General features: G+C 35.6%; 4 protein-coding genes across 5 annotated transcripts in view; 1 reads left to right on the top strand and 3 right to left on the bottom strand.

Moving 5' to 3' along the window:
- LOC126745834 (E3 ubiquitin-protein ligase MIB1) overlaps positions 1-23,236 on the top strand; it is a 760,932-nt gene that overhangs the window by 225,628 nt on the left and 512,068 nt on the right. The window lies entirely within an intron of this gene.
- On the bottom strand, positions 3,316-7,965 carry LOC126745836 (uncharacterized). The gene is made up of 4 exons (XM_050453856.1): positions 7,732-7,965; positions 6,595-6,819; positions 3,594-3,777; positions 3,316-3,539 (listed from the first exon to the last, which is right to left on the bottom strand). The coding sequence occupies exons 1-4, from the start codon at positions 7,906-7,908 to the stop codon at positions 3,376-3,378; spliced, it is 750 nt and encodes a 249-aa protein (XP_050309813.1). The 5' UTR covers positions 7,909-7,965; the 3' UTR covers positions 3,316-3,375.
- On the bottom strand, positions 8,187-9,661 carry LOC126745835 (uncharacterized). The gene is made up of 4 exons (XM_050453855.1): positions 9,340-9,661; positions 9,052-9,279; positions 8,811-8,991; positions 8,187-8,411 (listed from the first exon to the last, which is right to left on the bottom strand). The coding sequence occupies exons 1-4, from the start codon at positions 9,508-9,510 to the stop codon at positions 8,236-8,238; spliced, it is 756 nt and encodes a 251-aa protein (XP_050309812.1). The 5' UTR covers positions 9,511-9,661; the 3' UTR covers positions 8,187-8,235.
- Positions 12,498-16,160, bottom strand: LOC126745837 (uncharacterized). 2 transcript variants are annotated; one of them, XR_007663726.1, is made up of 5 exons: positions 16,021-16,160; positions 15,161-15,343; positions 13,315-13,539; positions 12,783-13,259; positions 12,498-12,726 (listed from the first exon to the last, which is right to left on the bottom strand). XR_007663726.1 is itself a non-coding variant. In XM_050453858.1 (4 exons), exons 2-4 carry the CDS (start codon positions 15,329-15,331, stop codon positions 13,032-13,034), a joined length of 624 nt encoding a protein of 207 aa, XP_050309815.1. In that variant the 5' UTR covers positions 15,332-15,343; positions 16,021-16,160; the 3' UTR covers positions 12,498-13,031. The 2 variants fall into 2 exon arrangements, 1 of the variants encoding a protein (XP_050309815.1); XM_050453858.1 differs by having other exon boundaries at positions 12,498-13,259.

Genomic DNA, 23,236 nt, shown 5'->3' with positions numbered 1-23,236 from the left:
TGTCAAAAAAATGACTTAAGACCTTTGTGCCTAACATCAAAGAATTAAAATCGATTGAAAACCTATTTCAGGGTTTTTAAAAAATTTACAAAGTTTTTAAAAAAATCACATTTTTAGAAAAATTAATTTTTTCTCTCAATATTCACAAAAGGGCCGTAATTCAAAAATTATTCAACGCAATTAAATAAAAATTTGCATGTGAATTCTTCATTAAAATTCAGTGGACATCTATTTTAGTGTCTTTAAAAACCTGACAGTTCTAAAAAACGCATTTTTAGAAAATTAATTTTTTTCTCAATATTCACAAAATAGCTATAATTTAAAAATTAGTTACCGCAATTAATTAGAAATCTGCATGTGAATTCTTAATTAAAATTGATTGAAACCATATTTCAGGATTTTTAAAAAATTTTGAAAAAATGCATTTTTAGGAAATTGTTTTTTTTTTAATTCACAAAAGGGCCATAATTCAACAATTAGTCAACGCAATTACTTGAAAATTTGTAAGCAAATTCTTCATTAAAATTTATTGAGCATTTTAGAGTTAAAAAAAAACTTACAAAGTTTTAAATAAAACGCATTTTTAGATTTTTTTCTCAATATTTACAATATGGAGATAATTCTAAAATGAAACAACCCAATTAATTAAAAAATTGCGTATGAATTCTTCATTAAAATTGTTGGTACACCTATTTGAGTGTCTCTAGAAGAACTGACAGTCTAAAAAAAACGCATTTTTAAAAAATTGATTTTTTTCAATAAATATTCACAAAATGGTCATAACTCAAAAACTAGTCAACGCAGTTACCTGAAAATTTGCATGTGAATTCTCGAATAAAATTGATTCGACAATTATTTCAAAATTTTTAATAAAACTGACAAAATTTTAAAGAAAACGCATTTTTAGAGATTTTTTTTTTTAATTTAAGTCAAACAGCAGGATTAGTAGACACACTCTTTAACATTTAATCGAGATGCGAAATCTGTGAACCGATAGGTGCCAGGGCATCCCATATTTTATTTCATATTGATACGCCGTGCGGTTTGTCTGCAGCCACATTTCACATGCCAAAATACTCGTCATCCATGCAGTCTTTCGCCCACTATCTCGACTATCAACCTATCAATATTGAGAGTGAGGAATGATAGCGTCGCTGACTTCCAAAATCTCTCTATATTCTTAGCAGATTTACACGCTATAACTTGCAAGCTGTGCTCCACCTTCAGTTCGTTTGCACAGTGCTGATTTTCGTTATTGGCTCTATCTAAAGAATGTTCAGAGGTAATTACACAAGTGAAAACATATATACAAAATTACACAATTTTGCGTGAAAGTCTATTTTTTTAAAAACAACATGAGCCTAGGAATTTGATAATGTGGCAAACACTGACTTTATTTATGTCTAATTATACTTGTTTGCGTTATTGGCCTTTTCTGATTCAGTTCCCTTAATTCCTGTTTCACGGCATGACGATAAGGGAATCCACTATTTGATTGGTTTATCTTTCGGATCCGATGACTTTAATTCTTGATTCAGGTGTGACGTTTAAGTAATGCCAAAAGTGTTCATTTTGAAACAAACGAGACTATTAAATATGAGTTTCATATTTTACTTTTTGTGATATCCAAATTATATTGACGATAATTGGACAAACATTTAACAGCCCTAATGGGAGTGTACACTGAACACTCCAGACCAAGACATGACTTGCATAATAGTAATTTAATGATCTAGCAAGCAATGTCTTTATTTTTGTCTTATTATACTTGTTTGAATTATCTGCCTTTTCGGGTTCGGTTACCTTAATTCTTGTTTCAAGGCATGACTGTTAAAGCGAAAAGGGAATACATTATTCGACTGCTTTACTTTTCAGATCCGATGACTTTAACAGATTGGGAAAAACACTCAAATGCCCTAATAAGAGTTTATACTTCTCTTTATTTTGCTCTCATTATACTTGTTTGAATTATCTTCCCTTTTGGCACCAGGTTACCTTAATTATTGTGTTAAGGCATGACTGCATGGCGGCACAATATAAAGATGAAAAGGGGATACATTGTTCCACGGTTTATCTTTCAGATACGGTGACTTCAATTCTCGTTTGAAGTATGACGCTTAGATGGTGTCACAGGTATTCTTTACTCTCGTACTCGCAGTGATTACAGAATGACGTTGTAACAACTGTAATGGAATCAACTGACGAGAAAAACGTAAAAAGGTTTGAGCCACAATACAGTGATAGCACTTATATACTATACTAAACGTATAGATAAAACTGAAATGAACCTCATACATTCGTTACAAAATTTTGCTTATTGCAGATTGCATGGAAAACCGACCATTCTACGTCCATAACCGTTTAAAACATAATATAAAGGATATTCGTTTCCTTTATTAAACATTAAATTCCTCCCGAAATCCTTGCATTCCCATTTCTAAAACGCCAAACGCTATTGGCACTAAATTCAATAGTTCGAGCTCCATTTTCGGTTCAGTTAAAGTCGTCAAAGTAAATTGATTTCAATATTAATGATAAGAATAAAAGTGATATAACTGAAAACAAATATTAATTAATCTAACGAGACTTGTTATTAAACAAGAAATAAAATTATGTTTGCAAACAAAACAAATAGCTACAAAATTAAAATTACCTCCGGTTATTTGTTTTTTTTTTATCTATTTTCGTACAAACAAACCGAGTTCGGCGAAAGTTCAATATATCTAATTGAATCGTAACGCCCGCCATAAAGAGATAATAAATCCTCATCGGAAGCCTTCGTTGCCGATAAATTGCGCAATTTGGATTTCTTTTATATTTTTTATTTCTTTTTTTTCTGTTCTTTCTTTTGCACACATAAAAGGGAGCACGCTATTGGAAATTTGTCCATTTTTCTAATTACATTGACCTGCTTATACAAAACGAGGACTGTTGTTCGCAATTCTTATTTGCAGATGATAATGATGATACTAACTGCACAACCTCCATTAGTGAGACTTCTGACCCAATCTACATTCGTCGATTCCTTAAATTAAAAAAAAATAAAGTTCATATCTCATAGCAAAACAGGACGAGAAACTTTCAGTCACGTATGCTCATCTAAGAGAACTTCTGGGACGAAGCAGTTTTGGATTTTTCAAACTCAATTTTTCTGAGATAAACGCCGGAGCCTCAAAGTTTGAAAACGCCCCGAAATTATATTGAAAGCACGCCACTTGCTACACGAGACGTGACGGGAACGTTAGGATCTTACAAACTTCCGAGTTTTGTATAAGTTAGGGATACTACAACGCAAAGGCATTAATTAAAGCCTACTTATTTAATTAAATGCTACTTATTATATATTCGTTGATTAGTAATATACATGTAAAATCTCTAAGGTCCGAACTGAATGCGGTAGTGACTGGCTTTACAAGTAAACGTGCTCTTGTCGTCATCATAGGCATAACTATAAGCATCAGAACACTGCTTTTTAAAGTAGGCAGGATAGTTCACTGGCCAAGTCCTACTTTTGCAAGTCTCTTTACGGTTAAATCGTCCTGCAAACACCAATATATATAAACAACTCAATCGGCTAATAGTATAGTTCTTACCTCTGCAGCAGTATTGGTCGGTGTTAAATTTATTACAAGCGGAGTTACATGAAATCGTACGTCCTTGGTGTTTTACTTTAAGGACCTCTGGACATCTTGCGTTTACGTCCGAAAGACATTTTGCTCTAGTGCAACTGTAATGTCCTCCTAGGACTTCGTTGCGGTGTCCACCTACCGGCTCAATCTGGAAATAGGAAAATTGTTTTTGAAAAATTGTCTTATTACATTACAATCTATTAACTAATCTCAAAGTCTAAGTCACATACAATACGAGGGGATCTCGGCAGGAGAGAACTGACTGCTGCGTTTAAGTGCTTAGGAACAATTAGTAGTCACTAAGGGTCAAACCAGGACTATATGAAAAATGGTCAGTGATTTCCCACCCGAATTTGACGAATGATAAAATCCGTTGTGGTACTGGTGTTGTGCCAGTTACAAACGAACTCTCTTTGTCAGCTAACCCCTCTTTTATTTTGTATAGCTCGGTATATACTTTGGTACTGTCTCGCAGTACCTTGGCACGTCGATTGTTTTACTTCTTCGCTTCTAATGCATTTCCTGTCATATCCATCACCTTCCTTAGTCATGGCGTTTGTTTGAACCTCTTGGCACTTGGAGAACTGGAATGCCACCATTGTTTTGATTGCTCCCTAGTCTCCAATACTTTCAGAATATTGTTTCTGGTTTGAATCTAAAGATTTCTCATTCTCTGTCTCTGTGGTATAACCATCAACGTCTACTTCTATGGATCGGTTCTCGAGGAACCTTCCAGAGAGTTGGTGGCAAACCATAAGAACACAATTTGTTTAAGAGGTTTTCATGTCAGGTCCTATCGAATGCCTTTGAAATATCAAGAATTATTTCACGAAATTACCATATTTGTCGATAGTCTCGGTGCTAACATGCGTGACACAGTCTAACAGATCGCCAGTAGATCTGGGTTTTGGGAAACTATACTAACGATCCCTATATAATAACGTTGCTGGACTTCAAAATTTATCTTATCAGTGTTCTAACTCTGACGGAAGACGATCTCTGGCATCGAAGAAGCCTTTCTTGGCGGCATTTTTCATTACAGTCATCTTCAATGGTGTTATTTTAAACCTACACAAACCTTGACGAACTTGCTTGTGCTACATACCAGAACGATCTAAATAAATCCATTTAGGCAATTAAGAAACTTGCTTCACTCTCTCATTATAGTTCCTCACCACCTCCAACTTCTTGGTAATGTAGAAACAGGTAGTCGGACTGACATTGTCTTTGTTTTTGTACAACACGATGTTTCGGTCGGTAAGTATCTCCGTATCTAGTTATCAAAGCAATTTCCTATTATGCAGGCTTATATATGATTGATGGGATCAATGAGGCGTGAATTCTGATGATGCGTGGAGAGAGCGTCTGTTAGAAGAGGTCTCCATATGTCGGGAACATCCACACTGGGTTGGCTGAAGACGCCCTGGTTTTGCGTTATGTAGGCAGCTTTAAGAAATTTCCTTTTTCGCCAGTGTGATTCCTTCCTTAGGATTTTTGTTTTAGACCAGTGAATGTTATGGGCATTTGTCCAAGCATGTTCAGCAATGCCTGATCTGGCTACTTCTCCAATGGTCGTTCATTTGCGACGTTTCTTGGTCCTAACTGCCAAAGGTCTTGAAGAGTCCCCCTACACTCACAAGGGATCTACTAGATGCAGTTTTTGGTGTCTGCTGTAGATTCTGGCTTTTACTTTGGAAACAGAACTTCTTATTGTATTGCCAGATCTAAAGGCGGTTTTTAGATTAAACTTCTTAGCAATTCGTCGGATTTTCTCGGATGTACCTTTTATATAGGGGATTGCGAGAAGCCCAGTTGATTCATCCTCTTGCTTGGTTCTGGTTTCCTTCGCCATCGACTTTTGGATAGTTTTCTGGATAAGTTTTTTGGGATAGCCATTCTGCTGCAGATCTTTAGTAAGAAGTGCTACTTCCGCCTTAAAGTCAGGTTACAGCTCGGTTGTACAGAGACCTGATGATTCCAACTTTAGTCGAACCAGAGTGATTTATTATGGGTGGATTGTTGATACACAGACGTTCTTAAAATGTCATTTGTATTCTTGACAAGAACATCTAAGAATGGCAGCGTCGAATTTTTCTCCGTCTCCATGGTGAATTCAATACTTGGCACCATATTGTTCAGGTGGTGTAAGAAGCCCTAAAGTTTGTCTTCCCCTTTACCCAGATGATAAATGTACCATCAATGTATCGCAGCCACATCTTTGGCTTTTGTCGTGAGGTGCTGATTGCCTGTTCCTCAAACCATTCCATATATAAGTTAACTACCACCGGAGACAGCGATGATCCCATAGGCAGACCCTCATCCTGAGCGTAAAACCTATCTTTCACTTCAAAATAGGAATTACGTAGACAGACCTTCAAAAGTTCCATCACTCCTCCGAGCGGAAGCTTGGTTCGAGACGGAAGTGACGTGTCGTTGCTCAGTTTTTCCTGGATAATCTTCAGGGAATCTCCAATCGGGACATTGGTGTAAAGACTTTCTTTAAGACTAAAGTCTCATCCGAAGTGCAGATGCGATTGGCCTCTTCGTGCACGGTTGTACACCTTTCTACAAAGTCCCTACCCCATTTATGCAAATTTCTTTATATCTACACACTTTTCTTCAACACGACACTCAACTGGCAATGAATTTCAACAGGTCTTGATCCTTTAAACTCCAGAAATTTAATCACAGACACTAATTCACACTACGCGGGAGCGTATATTCTCCCTTCCAATCTTAACGGCTGCCAAGCCAAGACTGAGCGTTGCATAGAGGTGCGCATTGGTCAAAATGGTGGTGGAGGATGTAACACGGTTGCTAGATCGTGACGGCCGCTTGTACCTTTTTAGATCCAGTGACGAATATTAGATGGCGCCACGGGAATTCATTTCGAATATTGGATGTAAGTTTGACCGTTTGTATTTTCACTTACAAAATACTTAGCAATATGATGAATGGTACTTACGAAAGCTCGAACATTGTATCCATCTACTAAAGAAATGTCGTAGTAGTCCAATCCGGCCCACTGTTTCAAAGCAATCTCCACGAGGGTTACAGGGGGTACTCCACCAGCCCCGTGACACTCCAGTTTGTTTCCACAATCGCCGGTTAAACAGTGCTTGGAGCGAGAATCGCACCAGGTTCTCGCCCAAAATCGGCCAGCCCAGTTATCTGGGGCCCTTACAGTTTTCTGAAAGTATTAAAAATTAAGGAGTTAAAAACATTTTAGAGCTAGTAACTGTCGATTAATCTGAAGTCCCTATAATGCTAAAAATGCTTGATAGAACAACAATATGGAAAAACAGTATGCTATGATTGAGTGCCCAAAGCTTGGACTGATTGTCGTTAGGAGTTTCGAGATTCTAAAAATAGTGAAAATAAAAGTAAATATCCTTGGCATCGCACGTTTGCACGCTCCCTATATGTGTAACAGAGTCGCTGTTACTTCGATGACCTTACTACTAATGAATGGGAAATCTTGTTAATCTGGAGCTAGTCAGTGCTCCAACTTATCTCCGATCAGATTGCTAGGAGGAAAATCAACTACAAGAGGGTAAAGTGGTGGTCAAACGAGTAATTTCCTTAAAGTCTTCGGAACAAGATGGATCCATCCATGTCTTGTTTAACACAGAACATGGATAGAGGTTATGGTCTCGTAGCGTTTTATCAGCCACCCTAAATAGCGAGATCGTTACAATAATGATGGTCAAAGGCTGTTCAGGAGAGGAAGAAGTTCTGTCCAGCAATTCTGAAATGTCTTGCAGTCGGGTTGTACGCACAGGCCTTTGCTGATAACCTGGCACAAGGACACAAAGTCCTACGATAAATGCCTCGTGAGTGCCTCTTGAAGGTTTGAAGGATTCACTAATTTTAATACCCTACTAAGCCTTTTCCTCGGGAGTAATGTAATGCGAGGCTCGACGAGGCTGCTCCGAGGCCATATGGAAACCGACGGGTCATCAGACAACTCAGGTGCAAAACAGCTCCGTCTATGTTCACAGATATCCTTCAAACACCTTCTCCACCAAATCCAAGTGCCTTACAGGTCGTTTTAATTTACACTTGAATGCGAAAAAATTATTCTCGAATGTTCAGTACTTACCCTTTGGCCTCTGTTTAATATGAACCCTCCACCACTCAGATGGGGATGTCCATGGTTGCCCTGGATCCCTATCCATATCGTGCCTGGCTCTGTGTTGATTATTTCAAATCTAACTTCAGATTTTGCGTAGTTTATGCATAGCAGGATTGTTACTAAGTAAACTAGTGACGATCCCATTATGCTTTTTGAAAGAACGTTATTGTTACACTTACTTCCCTATAATACGAAATTTTCTGCAATCTCATACCTTTATAATAACTAAATCAATATTTAATTGTATGTATCATAAATCAGTCCTGGTTTCCTTTATATTTGAATTATTTACATTTTTCAGGCTATATTTATATTCCCTGCACTAATTATATGTATTGCAAATTAAATATCAGGACATTATTGAATTTATTATTATTTAATTAATGGAAAAATAATACGGTTACTGCTTCGGACCGCAGTGATATTTTCAAATAGTATATTTACATATTAATATTAATTTACAAAGTTACATTAATTATTAATATCTCCAAATTCTATCCTGTAATGGGAGGCTTTACATGTAAAAGTTCGTTTCGCGTTATCGAACTTGTAGCTGTAAGCATTGGGACAATGCTTTTTGAAGACAATCGATGCGAAGTCCGTGTGCCAATCCTTGTTTCTGCACGTTTCTGGTCTATCATGAGCCCCTAAAATATGAAACATTTAAAAAGTAAAAATACTAAATATTCAAAACCAAATGAAAAAGTTCTGATCCATATTAGGTACCAGAGCATCCCATATTTTAGCACCAAGCACTTGTTTTATTGAACGATCCATGCAGTTTGTCTGAAACCACTTTCTCGAGGTCACAGAAATCGATGATTCGCGTCATTTTTATCGGACTGGGTTAAAGAAATTTGGGTTTCTATGAACATGAGAATCAAGAGGGGTCACTGTTATCAGATTCTTAACTTCGAAAGCTAATTTGGAATTTCCAGGTGCAAAAATGTCACAAATAATAAGAAGCCAGTAAGCGAAGAAAGCCTTTCTATCTTCACAACTTGAAGGGAAGTCTTACTCGTTATAAGCTATTCAATGTATCTTACCTCTGCAACAATAGAGATCATCCGTCGGATGTCTAAGACAAGCAGATTTACACGCTATAACTTGCAAGCTGTGCTCCACCTTCAGTTCGTTTGCACAGTGCTGATTTATGTTTGTCGCACAGCTTACTTTAGCGCAGCTGTCTGGATCACCTGGTGTCTTTTCGCCACCTATTGGCTCTATCTAAAAAATGTTCGCTTTTTTAAGTTCGCTCACAGAAAATTGACCTTCATACATACTTACTGATGCTCTCAAATTATAGCCCTGCTCCAAAGTGATATAGTAATAATCAAGACCCTTCCAGCCCTTCAGATCAAACTCCAGCAACGTAAAGGGTGGTTCGCCCATGTTGCCATCGCACTCTATAGCATCCTTCCCGCATCTGCCTGTCCTGCACCTTTTAGTGCCCGGATCGCACCACGTTCTCGGCCATATCCTCCCAGTCCAGTTTCCAGGAGCTGTTATGAAAATCTATTGAATACGAGGACCTTCTTATTGCCAATCGTTTATTTTGATTAATAAAGATCTTACCGATTTGCCTTGCTCCAATGTTACACCGCCATTATGTAGATGTGGATGTCCGGGATCACCCTGGATGCCTATCCAAATCGGCCCTGGTTCTTTATTTAAAATTTCGAATGTGACGTTTTTAGTTGCGGTTAATGCTGCTAGCATAAGGCTTAATGCCACTGATGATACCATTGCTAAATATTGTTTACTTTTTAATTTATATCACTTACGAATTAAATAAGATCACACACTGTATTTATATCACTTTTCCTGAATGCGACTTTAAAACCAAATAACAACAACGTCTATCACAGATGATGGTCCGCTTCTGTTTATTTATAAACTGATAAATACAACACCAGATATTAAATTAAGACCAAGGTCAAATTATGCTAAGCAATGTGTAATTAACGGATTTTATAAAGAAATATTTGCTAGTTCTAGGAAATGTTAAGATTGATCATTAAATTGGTGGGTTTAAGGTGGATATTATTGTAAATGAATGAGTAGTAAATGGCTTATTATTGTAGCGTTTTACCGTTCGTCTGGATATATGAATTAAAACACACTAAACACGGTTACCTACGACTACTAGAAATATTTATTTCAACTGTATTTATTAATTAATATTTAAAAGTCGCGCCAATATTCCGACTTGAATTGGCCCCCTAGCGGCGAGAATTGCTTACTTTCCACGTATGTCCAGAGATGGCGCGCGGTGTGTCCGCAGCATCGCAACAAAGCTGATGATTCCCGAATGATCTAGTACAGCTGGTATATTCGCGGTGGTTATCAATTTTTTTAATTTGGTTTAACTATATCACATGTATTTAAAATTTATAGTATAAAGAGTTTTAATTTTCTACGAACGGAGATGAATAACAGGAAGAAATATGGAGAAGAGAATTTAGTTAGAAGATTAGGTGTATAACATAGCATCTATCTAAATGGTAATTTTGGTTTATAGGTAATTGCAATTTACCTGACACCATTTAGAATAATTTTGGAACTTTTAAAGCCTGTCCTTCCTACACACCTGCAAATGCTTTGAATTTTTAAGCTTAAGTCAGTTCAGTCAACTAGCGAATAATCATGAAGTTAGTATTTCTGGGGTTAGTAGGTTAATTCCTCACCTCTTCTGGAGCATTAACTACTTTATTACCCATGTACACATTAAACACTTACTATTTACTTATATACTACTTACTATTTTTTTCAATTCAAAAGTCGCGCCAATATACCGACCTTAACTGGCCTCCTAGCGGCAAGAATTGCTTACTTTTTATGCATATCTATAGATGGCGCGCGGTATGCCCGTCGCTTGCAACATCGCGATGATTCCCGAATGATCGAATACAGCTGCTATATTCGCGGTGGTTATCAATTTTTTTAATGTGGTTTAATTGTATCACATTTATAAGCAATGAATTATGAGTTAAGTGGTAAACTAATTAGAACCTAGACCAGTTATTAAGGTGATATTATTAAGTGCATCCCTGGTTGAATCCTGTTTGAGGAATCATTAGTAGGAATGTATCCATAGCATGGTCTAAAGATTTTGCATAGCAGTATGGTCGCTTTATCTTTTGGGAATATTGTTGGAAATACCTCATCTGGGCCTAATATGGCCAAGGCTGGGATACAGCCACCTTACTTGACTTGGAATCTTACTTAACTAGTATTTATACTGACTGCTCGAAAGCTTTTGATAAAGTGAACGACTCCTTACTTCTGAGTACACTGGCTGAAGAGTTTCTTTATTGGTAGATGTCACTGTCTTAAAATTGGTAAATTTTTATTCAATGTGTTTAAAATGTTCTCTGAAGTGCCACAAGAATCACACTGTTGTCTTAAACTGATTAAAAATTGTTCAGTGTATTAAATGTAATAATGACGCTATGCAACAATAGTCAGCATTAATTTTAACAACACAAGCCAATAATAGGTCAAGTTGTTCATCTCTTCTGGAGTATTAACTGTCTTATTACCCATGTACTCACTAAATACGATTACCTAAAACTAAAAGAAATATTTATTTACACGGTATTCATTTATTACAATTTTATTTAATTCAAAAGTCGCGCCAATATTCCGACCTTAACTGGCCTCCTAGCGACAAGAATTGCTTACTTTTTACGCATCTCTATAGATGGCGCACGGTATGCCCGTCGCTTGCAATATCGCGATGATTCCCGAATGATCGATTCCAGCTGCTATATGCGCGGTGGTTATCAATTTTTGTTTTAATGTGGTTTAATTGTATCACGTTTATAAGCAATGAATTATGAGTTAAGTGGTAAACTAATTAGAACCTAGACCAGTTATTAAGGTTATATTATCCCTGGTTGAATTTTATTTGAGGAATCGACGTAAATTGCAAGTATTTGGTGCTGATTTCAATAAATCCCATAGCAGTATGGTCGCTTTATCTTTAGGGAATATTATTGGGTAGACATCATCGGGCCTTATATGTAAGTAGGTTATGGCCAAGGCTAAGATAGAGCCACCTTACTTGACTTGAAACCTTACTGATTGCTCGAAGGCTGAAGAGTTTCTTCATTGGTAGATTTCAATGTCTTAAAATTGGTAAATTTTTATTCAAAGAGTGTAGACTTCCCTCTGAGGTGCCACAAGAATCACACTGTTCCCTTAAATTGATTGAAAATTATTCAGTGTAATAATGACGCAGTGCAACAATAGTCAGCATTAATTTCAACGCAAAGCTAAATCAAGGCTATTTACAGGACTTTCATTAAATAATAAATTCCTCAAAGCTCAATTCTTTACAATATTTATTGGGGTACACCTCAAAATTTTCGAGGTTTAAGAGGTATGCCTCGACGATACTCAGATTATCCAAATGCATACTATATATGAAATATAATTTCCTCAATTGGGAAGCTTTTTTGTCTCAACGAATAAATTTATCTTATTTTAATCTAGCTACTTCAATTGAATGGTTACAATCTACTTCGCCATACGACCATAGATACTATAAATTACCACCTTTAACCATTAAATTCTAAAATGGCAGATTAGTGCATTGGACTTAAACCCCAAAAATAAAGTTAACACTTTTTTTAGAAATTGCAACATGAAAAAATTGAACTCTTCAAGATAGAGCATCTCCTCTAATAGAACAACTACTAGCAGCATCTCTACACACTAAATACGATTACTTGAGACTACTAGAAATATTTATTTACAGTGTATTTGTTTGTTTCGATTCAAAAGTCGCGCCAATATTCCGACTTGAACTGGCCCCCTAGCGGCGAGAATTGGTTACTATTCACGTGTGTCCAAAGATGGCGCTCGGTGTTCCCGATGCTTGTAACACCGAAGCAGGATGAACGTAGCTGGTATATTCGCGGTAGTTACCATAACTTGTACGCAAGCAGCCAACTATTGCTGAGTAATTAAACAGGACATTGTAAGAGTCAAGAATATTTTGTTATATTACATACCCCTCCTTGGTTATATTACACTTTTGCTGTAACTATGCTTTTCTAATATCTAAAGAGTAACAATAACTATCCAGTATAATAAATAACCGGATGCAAATATTTATCCACCAAACTTGACGTGGTAATGTGAAGACATGCAGGTGAGAAGAGCGCCATTCTTGTCATCGAAGGCGTAACTATAGGCTGCTGGGCATTGCTGCTTAAAAACGGCTGCAGAATTGACCTCCCATGCATCGGGTTTACACGTGTCTACACTACCGTAATCATCTGGAATTTTAGAGGAACCCGTGGACTAATGATTATCATTAAAGAATGAAAATTCAACTCATTTCTACAGCAATATTGATCGGTATTGAACTTAGCACATGACGAGTAGCACGCGTAATCTCCGTCTTTTAATTGCTCAGGACATGCTGCATTGACATCTGATTCACATTCGGCGGTCGAACAGTCGCCGGTACCATCGATGGGTTGAATCTGTGAAATTAGTGTGACAAACAACAGGTTCTTATAGTGGCTATACGACACTTACAGAAGCCTTAACGTTAAATCCATCAACTAAAGAAATATCGTAAAAGTCTTGTCCACCGTCTCCTTTTATTGTTATTTCCACCAATGTAACTGGAGGAGCTCCTCCATTACCGGCACATTCCACACCGTTTCTGCAATCTCCAGTTTGACAGGTATTTGTACCGCTGTCGCAACCAGTCCTGGCCCAAAACCTACCCACCCAATTGTCTGGAACACTTACGGTCGTCTATAAAATGATTAAAATTGAGTGTCAGGCTGCGTACAGTTTTAGATCTGATTCATTTCTATTTTTACTGTGTCAAAGTGCAGAAATTTGTAGTCTCAACTTTTAAGCAAGGGGCTAAAGAAATCTAGTTGGTAAAGTTGGAAGGAGCTCAATGACTAGTATGTCTATGAATTACTCAGGAAGCCAATCCTGCACTACCAATGGAGGTACTCCTGGATTTACCCCCCCATTCATCACAGGTACAGAATAAAGACAGTTTTATACAAAGACAAGGCTAGGCTCTGCAAAGTAGAAGAAGATCAAGGGGTTGAGTCAATGTATGGGATGCCATTGGATAAAATGGCTCCTGAATACTACTTTAGAGCAGGGAAGGCTGGAATGGTATAGTCAGTATCTCAAGTAGAAGTTGTAGACCAAAATGTGTGTGTGATAAACATAAATGCTCTATGAAATCACGTGGGCATGAATACAATATAATAATAATAATAATAATAATAGTAATAATTTAAATATTATAAAATTTCACTAAATATTGAGTATTTCATCATTTACCAATAACAAAAAAAAAATCAAAGAATTTGTAACTAAATAAAAAAGCTAATAATGCAAGGTGACCAACAGGCCATAATACGCAGATTTACAGAGATATCACTTACACAAAAGGCTCCCTAAATTCTGTTGAGGCAAAAAAAAAAATTAAAAAAAAAAAACAATAATTTAAAAATCTAATAATAAATATTCTACTGAAAAAAGAAAGAACATGCCTAACGGGAGCATGGAAAGAGGATCAGGATATGAAAGAAAACACGATGAGGAAAATTATATAACGATTTATGGCAAGGTTTAAAGCCTTTCAGGGATAACATCATGAACAATATTATACACAAAAGCGTTAAAAAAAATTCACTCATACACATAATTAACCAAGGAGAAGCAGCTTAATGTTAACTTGTATTCAGTCTTCCTTTAGTTTTGACAGCAAGCCTTAATACCCGCTGATGCAACAAATCTGATCTATAGACTGCTGCAAAAATTTTAGATTATGGGAACCTCAAATGAAATCTAAACGACTTCCAATTTTACAAATTCCGTATCAGACAACTCTGTTGCCTTCAGAGCACTTATGGCAATACATTCCAGAGCAAAGCATCTCTCCTAAATTTACTGCTACCACGATTAAATGTTCAAATAAAAGGAGAGTCGTAGAAGACGGCGGGATGGAGTCAAAAAATCTCTCCTTCAGACAGTAGAGTCTAGAAATAGGTCCAGAAAAGTAATACTGATCGAGGGAAGTAGTCCCCATTGTTGTCACTGGTTAGACATAACCTAGAAGCATAGATACTTTCACCTTCAACAAAGGTCTCCTTCATGGAACTGCTGCAACAGCTCTAAATACAGTTTAAATGCTTAAGGGTTAAGCAATTTACATCTCTATTTGTAGACTCTCGGGAAGCAGAAGACTACCATAGGAGATCAGGCTTGTAGAGCAAATCTGGATTAACGTTCAACAGATTCAAGTCTGTGATCTAAAACATTCTGACTAGAAGCTTTTACTAACCAGTCACAGACCAAATAACAAAAGAATCAGATCTAAAATATTGATTTTATAAGTAGTGCTTACTGTTTGTCCTCCGTTCAAAACGAATCCTCCATTACTAGGTATGGGTAGTCCAGGGTTTGCTAGAATACCAATCCAGTAGACATCTGAAGAAGCATTTTCTATATCGATTGCGACGTCTGCTTTGGTTACAAGGATTAGAAGTGAGGTGACAAGTAGCTGCACGAACGCCATGTTTTCAGTTGTCTAAAATATGATTAGTCGAATATCTGAATTTTTATTTGATTAGTCTTTTTTTAATAGTCATTTCCAGATTGTTTGTTATACTACAAATTGGGTTACATAAAGAACAGAGTAAGATGATGAGTATTGGTGTCTGTAGATAAGCACCAAGGAGCAGTTAATGTTGAACTATATTTGAAAGGGTAATTTTAAATAACATAAATATCTAATAGGTGTTACGAGTAAATATGGTAACAATTAGGTGTTTTGAGCAATACTTTTACTGTCTTGTTATCCGTTTCTTTATTTATTGTTAGATTCGAATTTGTGTATTTGTCATAATCGGTCCTTCGTGTTATCCACTCGAAAATATTAACGATTAACAGGGTTAACTGAAAATACCTCTATCAAAGAAATTGAAAGAAGTGCTGAATTTAATGGCAGAATGGCACAAGTGTTTGTTTGGGTTAGATATTTAATTAGGCTTTGTGTAAGTATATAAACAATATCCTGGAAGAATGAATGACTAAAAAAAATGAGGCCAAGTGACTTGACCCCTATTTATTTGAAAAATATTTGATATGTTGAAAAGTACGGTCAATCCTGTACTGATTCAAATTGATAAGAGCCAACTTGACTATCACCTTCTAGACTTGGATAGTTACTCCTTTAAATACTTTTTATCTTAAAATAGTACTTACCTACTTGGACACAAGATAATTCTTTCTAATTTACCGTGAATAGTTTTCTATTTATATGTTTCTAAACAATAAATTACAATATACATGTCTATTATCGTATTTTTAATTTTTTTTTGGGATATTGTTTATCATAACTTGCACTTAACGTTATTAAAATTTGCTTGGGTTACTGGTGAGTTTCCATCGCATATTTCTTTTAGAGTATAACCACATTTGGACATTCACATTTTTTTAATCTGCATGTCTCTTTGAGTAAGTTTGTTCATCTTGAGGGAAAAAGGTTTCAAAGTATAATAGTGAAGCATAGGGTACAACAGCTAATTCTCTTTTTAGTATTAATCAACTAAATAACATTACCTTTGGATGCAGGTACAGAACTGATGTCATATTGAATAATTATATTCCCAGTTATCAATATCTCTGTTCCTAAGTCTTAATTTGCCACAATTTATTGCTTGACCTTTTGCGCTCCTGATACCTTAGATCACATTTTCCTTCAGGACTATTAGATAGCGCCACAGTATAAAAGTAAAAACGAGACTCCCATTCTATAATTCATTAATAATACTTCTTTAAAATTTCTTTTAGATTTTCTAGTTGTTTACAAATGAGGCGGTTAGATGCAAAGGGGTGTAATTACACATTTATGCATTTTGAGAAAAATTTGTTTAAAGTTTAAGCTCTGTAAAAAAATCGCGGCAATTTAAATAGAATCAACCTATTTTTTTTTTAACTTTCTAATGTATGTAAAGATTATTTGCATATATTTTAATGCATTTAAGTTGGTAATTTAATGAATACAGGGCTTAAAGTAAAGGTGTGTATCACTTACACCCCTTTGCATCTAAGAGTGGAATTTTATTTTTATTTAACACTTTATTTTTGAATATTACTTACATTATAATCTGCTTTATTTCTTTACCCATGATTGCTAAAATGAATGCAAGCCATTTTGTAAAGGGGAATCGTAAATTATTATAAAATAGTAAAATAACTGATGAAATCGAAAGTTTATTGATAAAAAGTCAATGAATACAAAAGTTACAAAACTAAACATTTTTAAAAGTTTTAATGTAGATCGCAACACTCGCTCCTTCTATTCATCATCGGATTCCCATTCAGCTGAAACATTTTCAGAATTTTCGGCAACTGTGTATCTTTGGCTAGTGGTGGCCTCGCTTCTTTCTTCTCCATTTTCGTTTGTTGCTGAGGCTACAGTTTTTTTCGCGGTTCCTTGGTGTTTTAGTGATGAATAAAAGTTATGGTATATAGGGGGAATAAACTGAAGGAGTTGTTGAAGGTTCTCGTATTTCGCGGTTTTTATAGATGGTGGCTCAGAATTCAACAAGTGAAGCTCAAATTGGATATTTGGACGACCCTTTTGCTGTTTTCTAAGGTCAAAATACTCAAAATCCATGTCATTCAAAATCATTCTCATTCAAACTGTTTTTGTATTGAAGTATGTGGGGTTTATCTTTTTCCAGTCGGAACCACTGAATACTACGTATTCCTGGAATACTGTCTTTTATCTCTTTTTTCATTTCTTCAACTGACACAAAATCTTCATTTCTCATTCGTACAACAGTGAACTTTCGACTTGCTTGAGCTACTACTTTGTTCCAATCATCGGGGACAAAAAGACTTTTCGATTAGTCCAAAATCTTGGTCTAAAAATTTATGGTCAACTCTACAAACTGATGTTGTCTGAACAATATGTCTCCAGAATTTTATGATGTTGTGATTTTTATTTTGACCCCCTGCATTATCGCTAAATGCGATGATATGTTCTATTGAATTAGGAAGTTGCTAAACATATTTCAATAGACATGATCCAATTTCTTGGGATCCCCTAGACGCTTCACCCTGGTGCCACATAAACATTGATGCCTGATCATTTGCAAGATTATGTACCGCAAAATTGTAAGTCCACAGTTGCCTGAGATAGTACACCTTACTATAGGTTAATACAGGCGTAGGGAGAGTCTTTTCAAGATCATATTGCATTTACAGTATTAGGATTATCGTTAGCATCATTTTTAGCTGATCTAGCCTTTCCTAAGTGAATCTCTTTCTGAACTTTACTATCATTCACAACCTCAGGATTAATGTCAATACTGATTTTATTTTCAAGTGTATCGCATATTGTACATGTATCAGTATAGGGCCGTTTGAAACGCAGATTAAATTTCTTTGTAAAAATATATCTATAGAAGCTCTCTTTAACAATGTTATGAATAAAGAGTATACATTTTGTGAATGCTTAGTTCGCCTGATAAATACTTCGTATTTGGATTTTTTACACGTGAATAATGGCTCGAGTACCTTGGAAATGATCCAATGTGGCCGCTGGTGTATGTTTACCACGTTGGTCGATTGGTGCTTCCCCTGTGGGCTTTCTCTTTTTTAAAACGTTATCGTATCGTTTCTGACTTATATGTAGAGTTTTCAACAAAAAGAGTTTACACACTCTTTTTCCCTTTAATAATATTTTAACGCTCACTTCTTTACGTGGCTCAACAGTTACTTTTTTAGGTGCATGTGTTTCCATACAAGGAATGCCGTTTGTAGATTCCATGACTCCAAATTCCAATAGTCATCAAAGATTTGTTGGCGATCTTCATTTGAAAAACTCTTACACTCGCATCGACATTGATTATCTGCCAGATTTTGAACGGCTTTTGCTGGCTTTAGCAATGTTCTATGGCCGATAAATTCACCACCACTATTCCTGGCATTCTTCGCTTTATTCCGTGCCCAAGATGACTCGTTTCTGATCCGTTTCCTGCTACGCGTTGACTGGTTGTTGTCTGTGTCACCTTCATTCGATTCTCCTTCAGTACTCGATGTAGATGCCTCTTCTGGGTGGTAATCGCGATCTAGATTGCTATCATCGAAAAAGAATTCACATATATCCCTTTGCCATCAAATAATATTATGCTTTAATAATGTAATGGTGTACATAACCCGATTTTTGTAAAAAGTCACTTACACCCCTTTGCATCTGACTGCCTCAAATGAAGTGGTCCTCATTCGAAATCCTTATGCTTTTAAATGCTTTTAACCAGGTGCTGAATTCAATGGCAGAATGGCACAAAGTTTTTGTTCGGGACAGAGCAAAAACTAGAGCAGTTTTAATTTTTATGCATATTTTATGCACGTGTTAGTTTGGAACGAGAATCAACTCGACCCCAAAACAATAAAAATTTAAAACCGAATTTGATCTCAAAAAAATGCAAATGCAAAAGTGAAAAATTCATTTAAAATTATCGTTATTAGCTAGTCTTACCATATATAGGTTCTATTGGTAATTAAAATTGAGCTGTAAAAAAGTCCTGATATATATTGTATTTCTTTCTCAAGTGCCGATGTATTACCATGTAACAGACAGTAGTAGAGAGAAAGTACTTGAATTTATTGACTCCGCACCCAAGACCTGAGTTGGCCAGACCAGTATAGATGTTTCAAAATATCTGCCCATAAGTTTGTAAGAAAAATACCAAGTTTAAACGAGTTATTAATATACCGCCTATATACCGAAATCTACTAAAATAAACCGCCATCTCACCGTACAAAATAGTTCAACTTGCTTCTTTTAACACATACATGACATATTTAAATAATGCGTGTTAAATGCATTCACTAATATTATTAATCTAAGTCCAACCTTTCTGTAAAAATCATTATGTTGTATTACAAAAAAAATTAAAAACGGTTATGATTGACTAAAGTGGAAGGTAAATTATTACTTACCTATCGTAATTTGAAATTAGATAAACCGCTAATGGATGTTGTGACGTTAGTAGATATGCACACATTAATATAGCTTCAATTTGCAAAAAAAAAATTGTTTTGGTTATGATTAGATTTGACACCTGAATTCCCTTTTAAGAAATTAGATGAAATAACGAGCAGAAGCATGAATCTTAAATGTGTCCAGTTTCCTTATCAGAATCTGGTGGTTGACACTATCGAACGCCTTAGATACGTCAAGAAACATATGCACATAATTGTTTCAATATGCTGGTGATTACTACCTGGATCCTTTTTAGTCCTACATCTTTCTTCTTCAGCAATGGATGGACCAGCAGTGGTTGTCAGCAAATCGGGTTATTTTTAAAAAAGAAAGGTGGATCTCTGACTTGGATCCTGAAGGACATCTAATACGTTTAGGTTACCTTATTAAATGCACTCACTCATATTTTTAATTTAGTCAAATACACCACTACTTCCATGAAATTAGAGGAAGAATCTGTTGATTAAAGTGGATGATTAATTGTTACTTACCTAGGGTAATTATAAATTAGATTAGTAACCAATAGGTGCTATGAGTAAATACACTAACAATAAGGGATTTTGAGTTTTATTTTTACTTGTTGTCAATTTTTTTTATTCATTGTTAGTCTCAAAACTGTATTTTTTTATAATCGGTGTTTCGTTTTGTACACTTGAAAGCATTAATGATTCACAGGGTTACTTCGAAGTATCTGTATCACAGAAATTGAAAGAAGTGCTGTAATCAATAGCAGAATGGCACAAAGCATTAATTTGAGTTAGATATGTGATTAGGCTTTCATTTTTTAGTCCCTTGTATTTTTTTTTAATTTATTATTAGTGCAAAGTAGGTTTTTTTTATAATCGGTCTTTTGTCCTATCCACTCGAAAACCTTGACGATTCACTCAAGTTAATTCGAAACATCTGTATCGAAGAAAAGTGCTGTACTCTATGGCAGAATGGCACGAGTATTTGGTCAGTCATCTCATAAGGCTGGATGCACCATTGGGTCAGAATGTAGTTATTTTAGATCTCTTTAAGATTTCAATTGAATGACATGACATGAAATCACAATCCCTAGCCATGAAGATGAAAGTGTGAACACTGAAACAAGGTTTGTAGGTCTATGGACTAAATATAAGTCAGTCAACTGAGGTCTTAAGAATAGAGCATTTCATATGTTTACTCTCTTATTATTATTTTCTTATTATTTGTTTCGAAATTGTTTTTCTTATAATCGATTCTTCATCCTGTGCACTTGAAAACAATGATTCACTCAATTAAATAGTTTTACTTCTAATTTGGGTAATCAGGGTTAATCGGAAATATCTGTATCAAAGAAATTAAAAAAAAAGTGCCGAATTCAATGGCAGAATGGCACACTTTCGTTTTAGTTAAATATTTTATTAGGACTGGGTCGGTATCTAGTTGACTTGGGTCTCTTCAATATTTCGATTGGAAGAAATAGGAGGTTATTGATGTAGGTCCATGAACTGACTCCTATGGAACCTCAAGTTTCACCAATGTGTCCGCCAATACCGTTTCTCCTAATCTAACTTGTTGTTTTCTGCGCATAGGATACGATTTATTTGTTTCAATACTTTCAGGTTTAAATTTGTAGTAGGCTAGTTTTTTAACAGAGGAGATACAATCAAAGGCCTTGACCAAATCAAAAAATTGAATTATGTGACTCTTTAAAATCATCTATAATTGTTGTCATAAGATTTAGGATAGCTTGGACAGTACCACTTCTCCTTCCCTCTAAAGCCAAACTCTCAGAAGTATGAGAAAATTAGGCTGGCCATCCACTTCTTAATCAGTTTTGACAGAAAAGGATGTAAAGATATGAGTCGTATCAAAGAAATTAAAAAAAGTGCTGTATTCAATGGCAGAATGGCACAAGTGTTTGGTTAGATATCTGATTGAGTTGTTTGTTTTCTGGGTCAGATATCTCGTTAAGTTAGGATTTAACGAGAGGAAAACAGTAAGAAATTTTAAAAAAGTGCTGTAATCAATGGCAGAATGGCACAAAGTATTTATTCGGGTTAAGTATCTAATTATGCTGGATGCTTTGTTTGATTGGATATCTTATTGATAATATTTAAATTGAATGACATGACAAGAAATCACAATTAAAATCCCTCGTGATGAAGATGAAGGTCTGGACAATTGAAACAAGGTTTGTTGTAAGTCTAGGAAATAAATATAGGTCAGTCAACTGAGGTCTATAGAATAGAGCATTTAATATTTTTACTCCCTCATTTTCTTATTATTTATTGTTTGTTTCGATAATCGGTCCTTCATCCTGTTGAGTTAGGTCAAAATTGTATTTTTTTCGCCCTATATACTCGAAAACCTTAATAATTCACTTTTACATTTAAATCAATGTACTTTCGATTCGCGTAACCAGGGTTAATGAGAAATATCTATATCAAAGAAATTAAATGAAGTGCTGAAATCAATGGCAGAATGGCACAATGTAATTTTTTGGGTTAGACATCTGATTATGTAGGGTCTGTATGTTGACTGTTAATAGGTCAGTCAACTGGTGTCTATAGAATACTCTTCATGAGCTTTCAATATGGAGCCCTTTCCTGCAGTATTTTGTGACTTATCCAAAGCTTTTCATTGTGTTAGTGCTACTTAGACGTGGACAATCTTTGATTTCCTTGGCTTTTATTGTACTAAATGTTACATTTGCATTCTTTTTATATCTCTACCAAATCCGCTGGTATAATTCGGCGAATATTCTCTAGAAATTGATATTTTAAATTTTTTTTCACGCGCCCCCATTTTTCATCCCCGTAAGCCATATTTTACCGTGCAAACAACAGGAAAAAAAATAACGTTGCTCCCCTGAATTCATTTCGGTTAACCACAACGGAGATATCCTGACGTATTTTTCAAAGGGAAAACGTTTTGCGTAATATTTCCCCCCGGCAGCTTCCATATCTTGTTCAAGATTTACGATCCGGGATTCTTGAATGCCTAAACAGTGTCTGTCGATCTTTTTCGGTTGTTAATGTTTATTTTTGCTTCGTTGTTTTGTTTTCTACAGGTTTCCTTAAGATTGTTCTTGAGTGTTAGTCAACCTTATAAGGTCCACAGATAAGTCATCAGCATCCCTACTGAAAGAATCTATAAAAAGTTTCAAAAAAAAAAAAACAGAAGACACACATTCTATAGGAGGTACTAAGTTCATCAAATATTTAAAAAAGTACTCTATCAAAGGCCTTCGAGAAGTCATTTTTCAATCTACTGAAAAGCAGACCTTCCTTGCAGAACTATCAAGAGTTATACTGGTTTTCATTGAATGTTGAATTTCCTAATGGGACTGTAGTTGCAGCGGACAAATATTGGAGTAATAAAACTTCACTTCCAGGCATCTGGAACATTAGAGCCTGCGATGTTAAGAGGTTTGATTTTCATATTGAGGATCAGGAA

Source organism: Anthonomus grandis, chromosome 16 (assembly GCF_022605725.1).
Source record: "Anthonomus grandis grandis chromosome 16, icAntGran1.3, whole genome shotgun sequence".
NCBI classification, from domain to species: domain Eukaryota; kingdom Metazoa; phylum Arthropoda; class Insecta; order Coleoptera; family Curculionidae; genus Anthonomus; species Anthonomus grandis.
The sequence above is the reverse complement of the archived record's forward strand: the minus strand, read 5'-3'. Positions and strand labels throughout refer to the sequence as shown.

Excerpts from the sequence above, each read along its gene's own strand:
- LOC126745836 (XM_050453856.1), bottom strand. The coding sequence starts at position 7,908 with ATGGGATCGTCACTAGTTTACTTAGTAACAATCCTGCTATGCATAAAC. Across the intron at positions 6,820-7,731 it reads TATTAAACAGAGGCCAAAGG|AAAACTGTAAGGGCCCCAGA; the intron begins GTAAGTACTGAA and ends TAATACTTTCAG. Across the intron at positions 3,540-3,593 it reads CGACCAATACTGCTGCAGAG|GACGATTTAACCGTAAAGAG; the intron begins GTAAGAACTATA and ends TGGTGTTTGCAG.
- LOC126745835 (XM_050453855.1), bottom strand. The coding sequence starts at position 9,510 with ATGGTATCATCAGTGGCATTAAGCCTTATGCTAGCAGCATTAACCGCA. Across the intron at positions 8,992-9,051 it reads GCTATAATTTGAGAGCATCA|ATAGAGCCAATAGGTGGCGA; the intron begins GTAAGTATGTAT and ends AACATTTTTTAG. Across the intron at positions 8,412-8,810 it reads TGATCTCTATTGTTGCAGAG|GGGCTCATGATAGACCAGAA; the intron begins GTAAGATACATT and ends TTCATATTTTAG.
- LOC126745837 (XM_050453858.1), bottom strand. The coding sequence starts at position 15,331 with ATGGCGTTCGTGCAGCTACTTGTCACCTCACTTCTAATCCTTGTAACC. Across the intron at positions 13,540-15,160 it reads TTTTGAACGGAGGACAAACA|ACGACCGTAAGTGTTCCAGA; the intron begins GTAAGCACTACT and ends ATCATTTTATAG. Across the intron at positions 13,260-13,314 it reads GATTTAACGTTAAGGCTTCT|ATTCAACCCATCGATGGTAC; the intron begins GTAAGTGTCGTA and ends CTAATTTCACAG.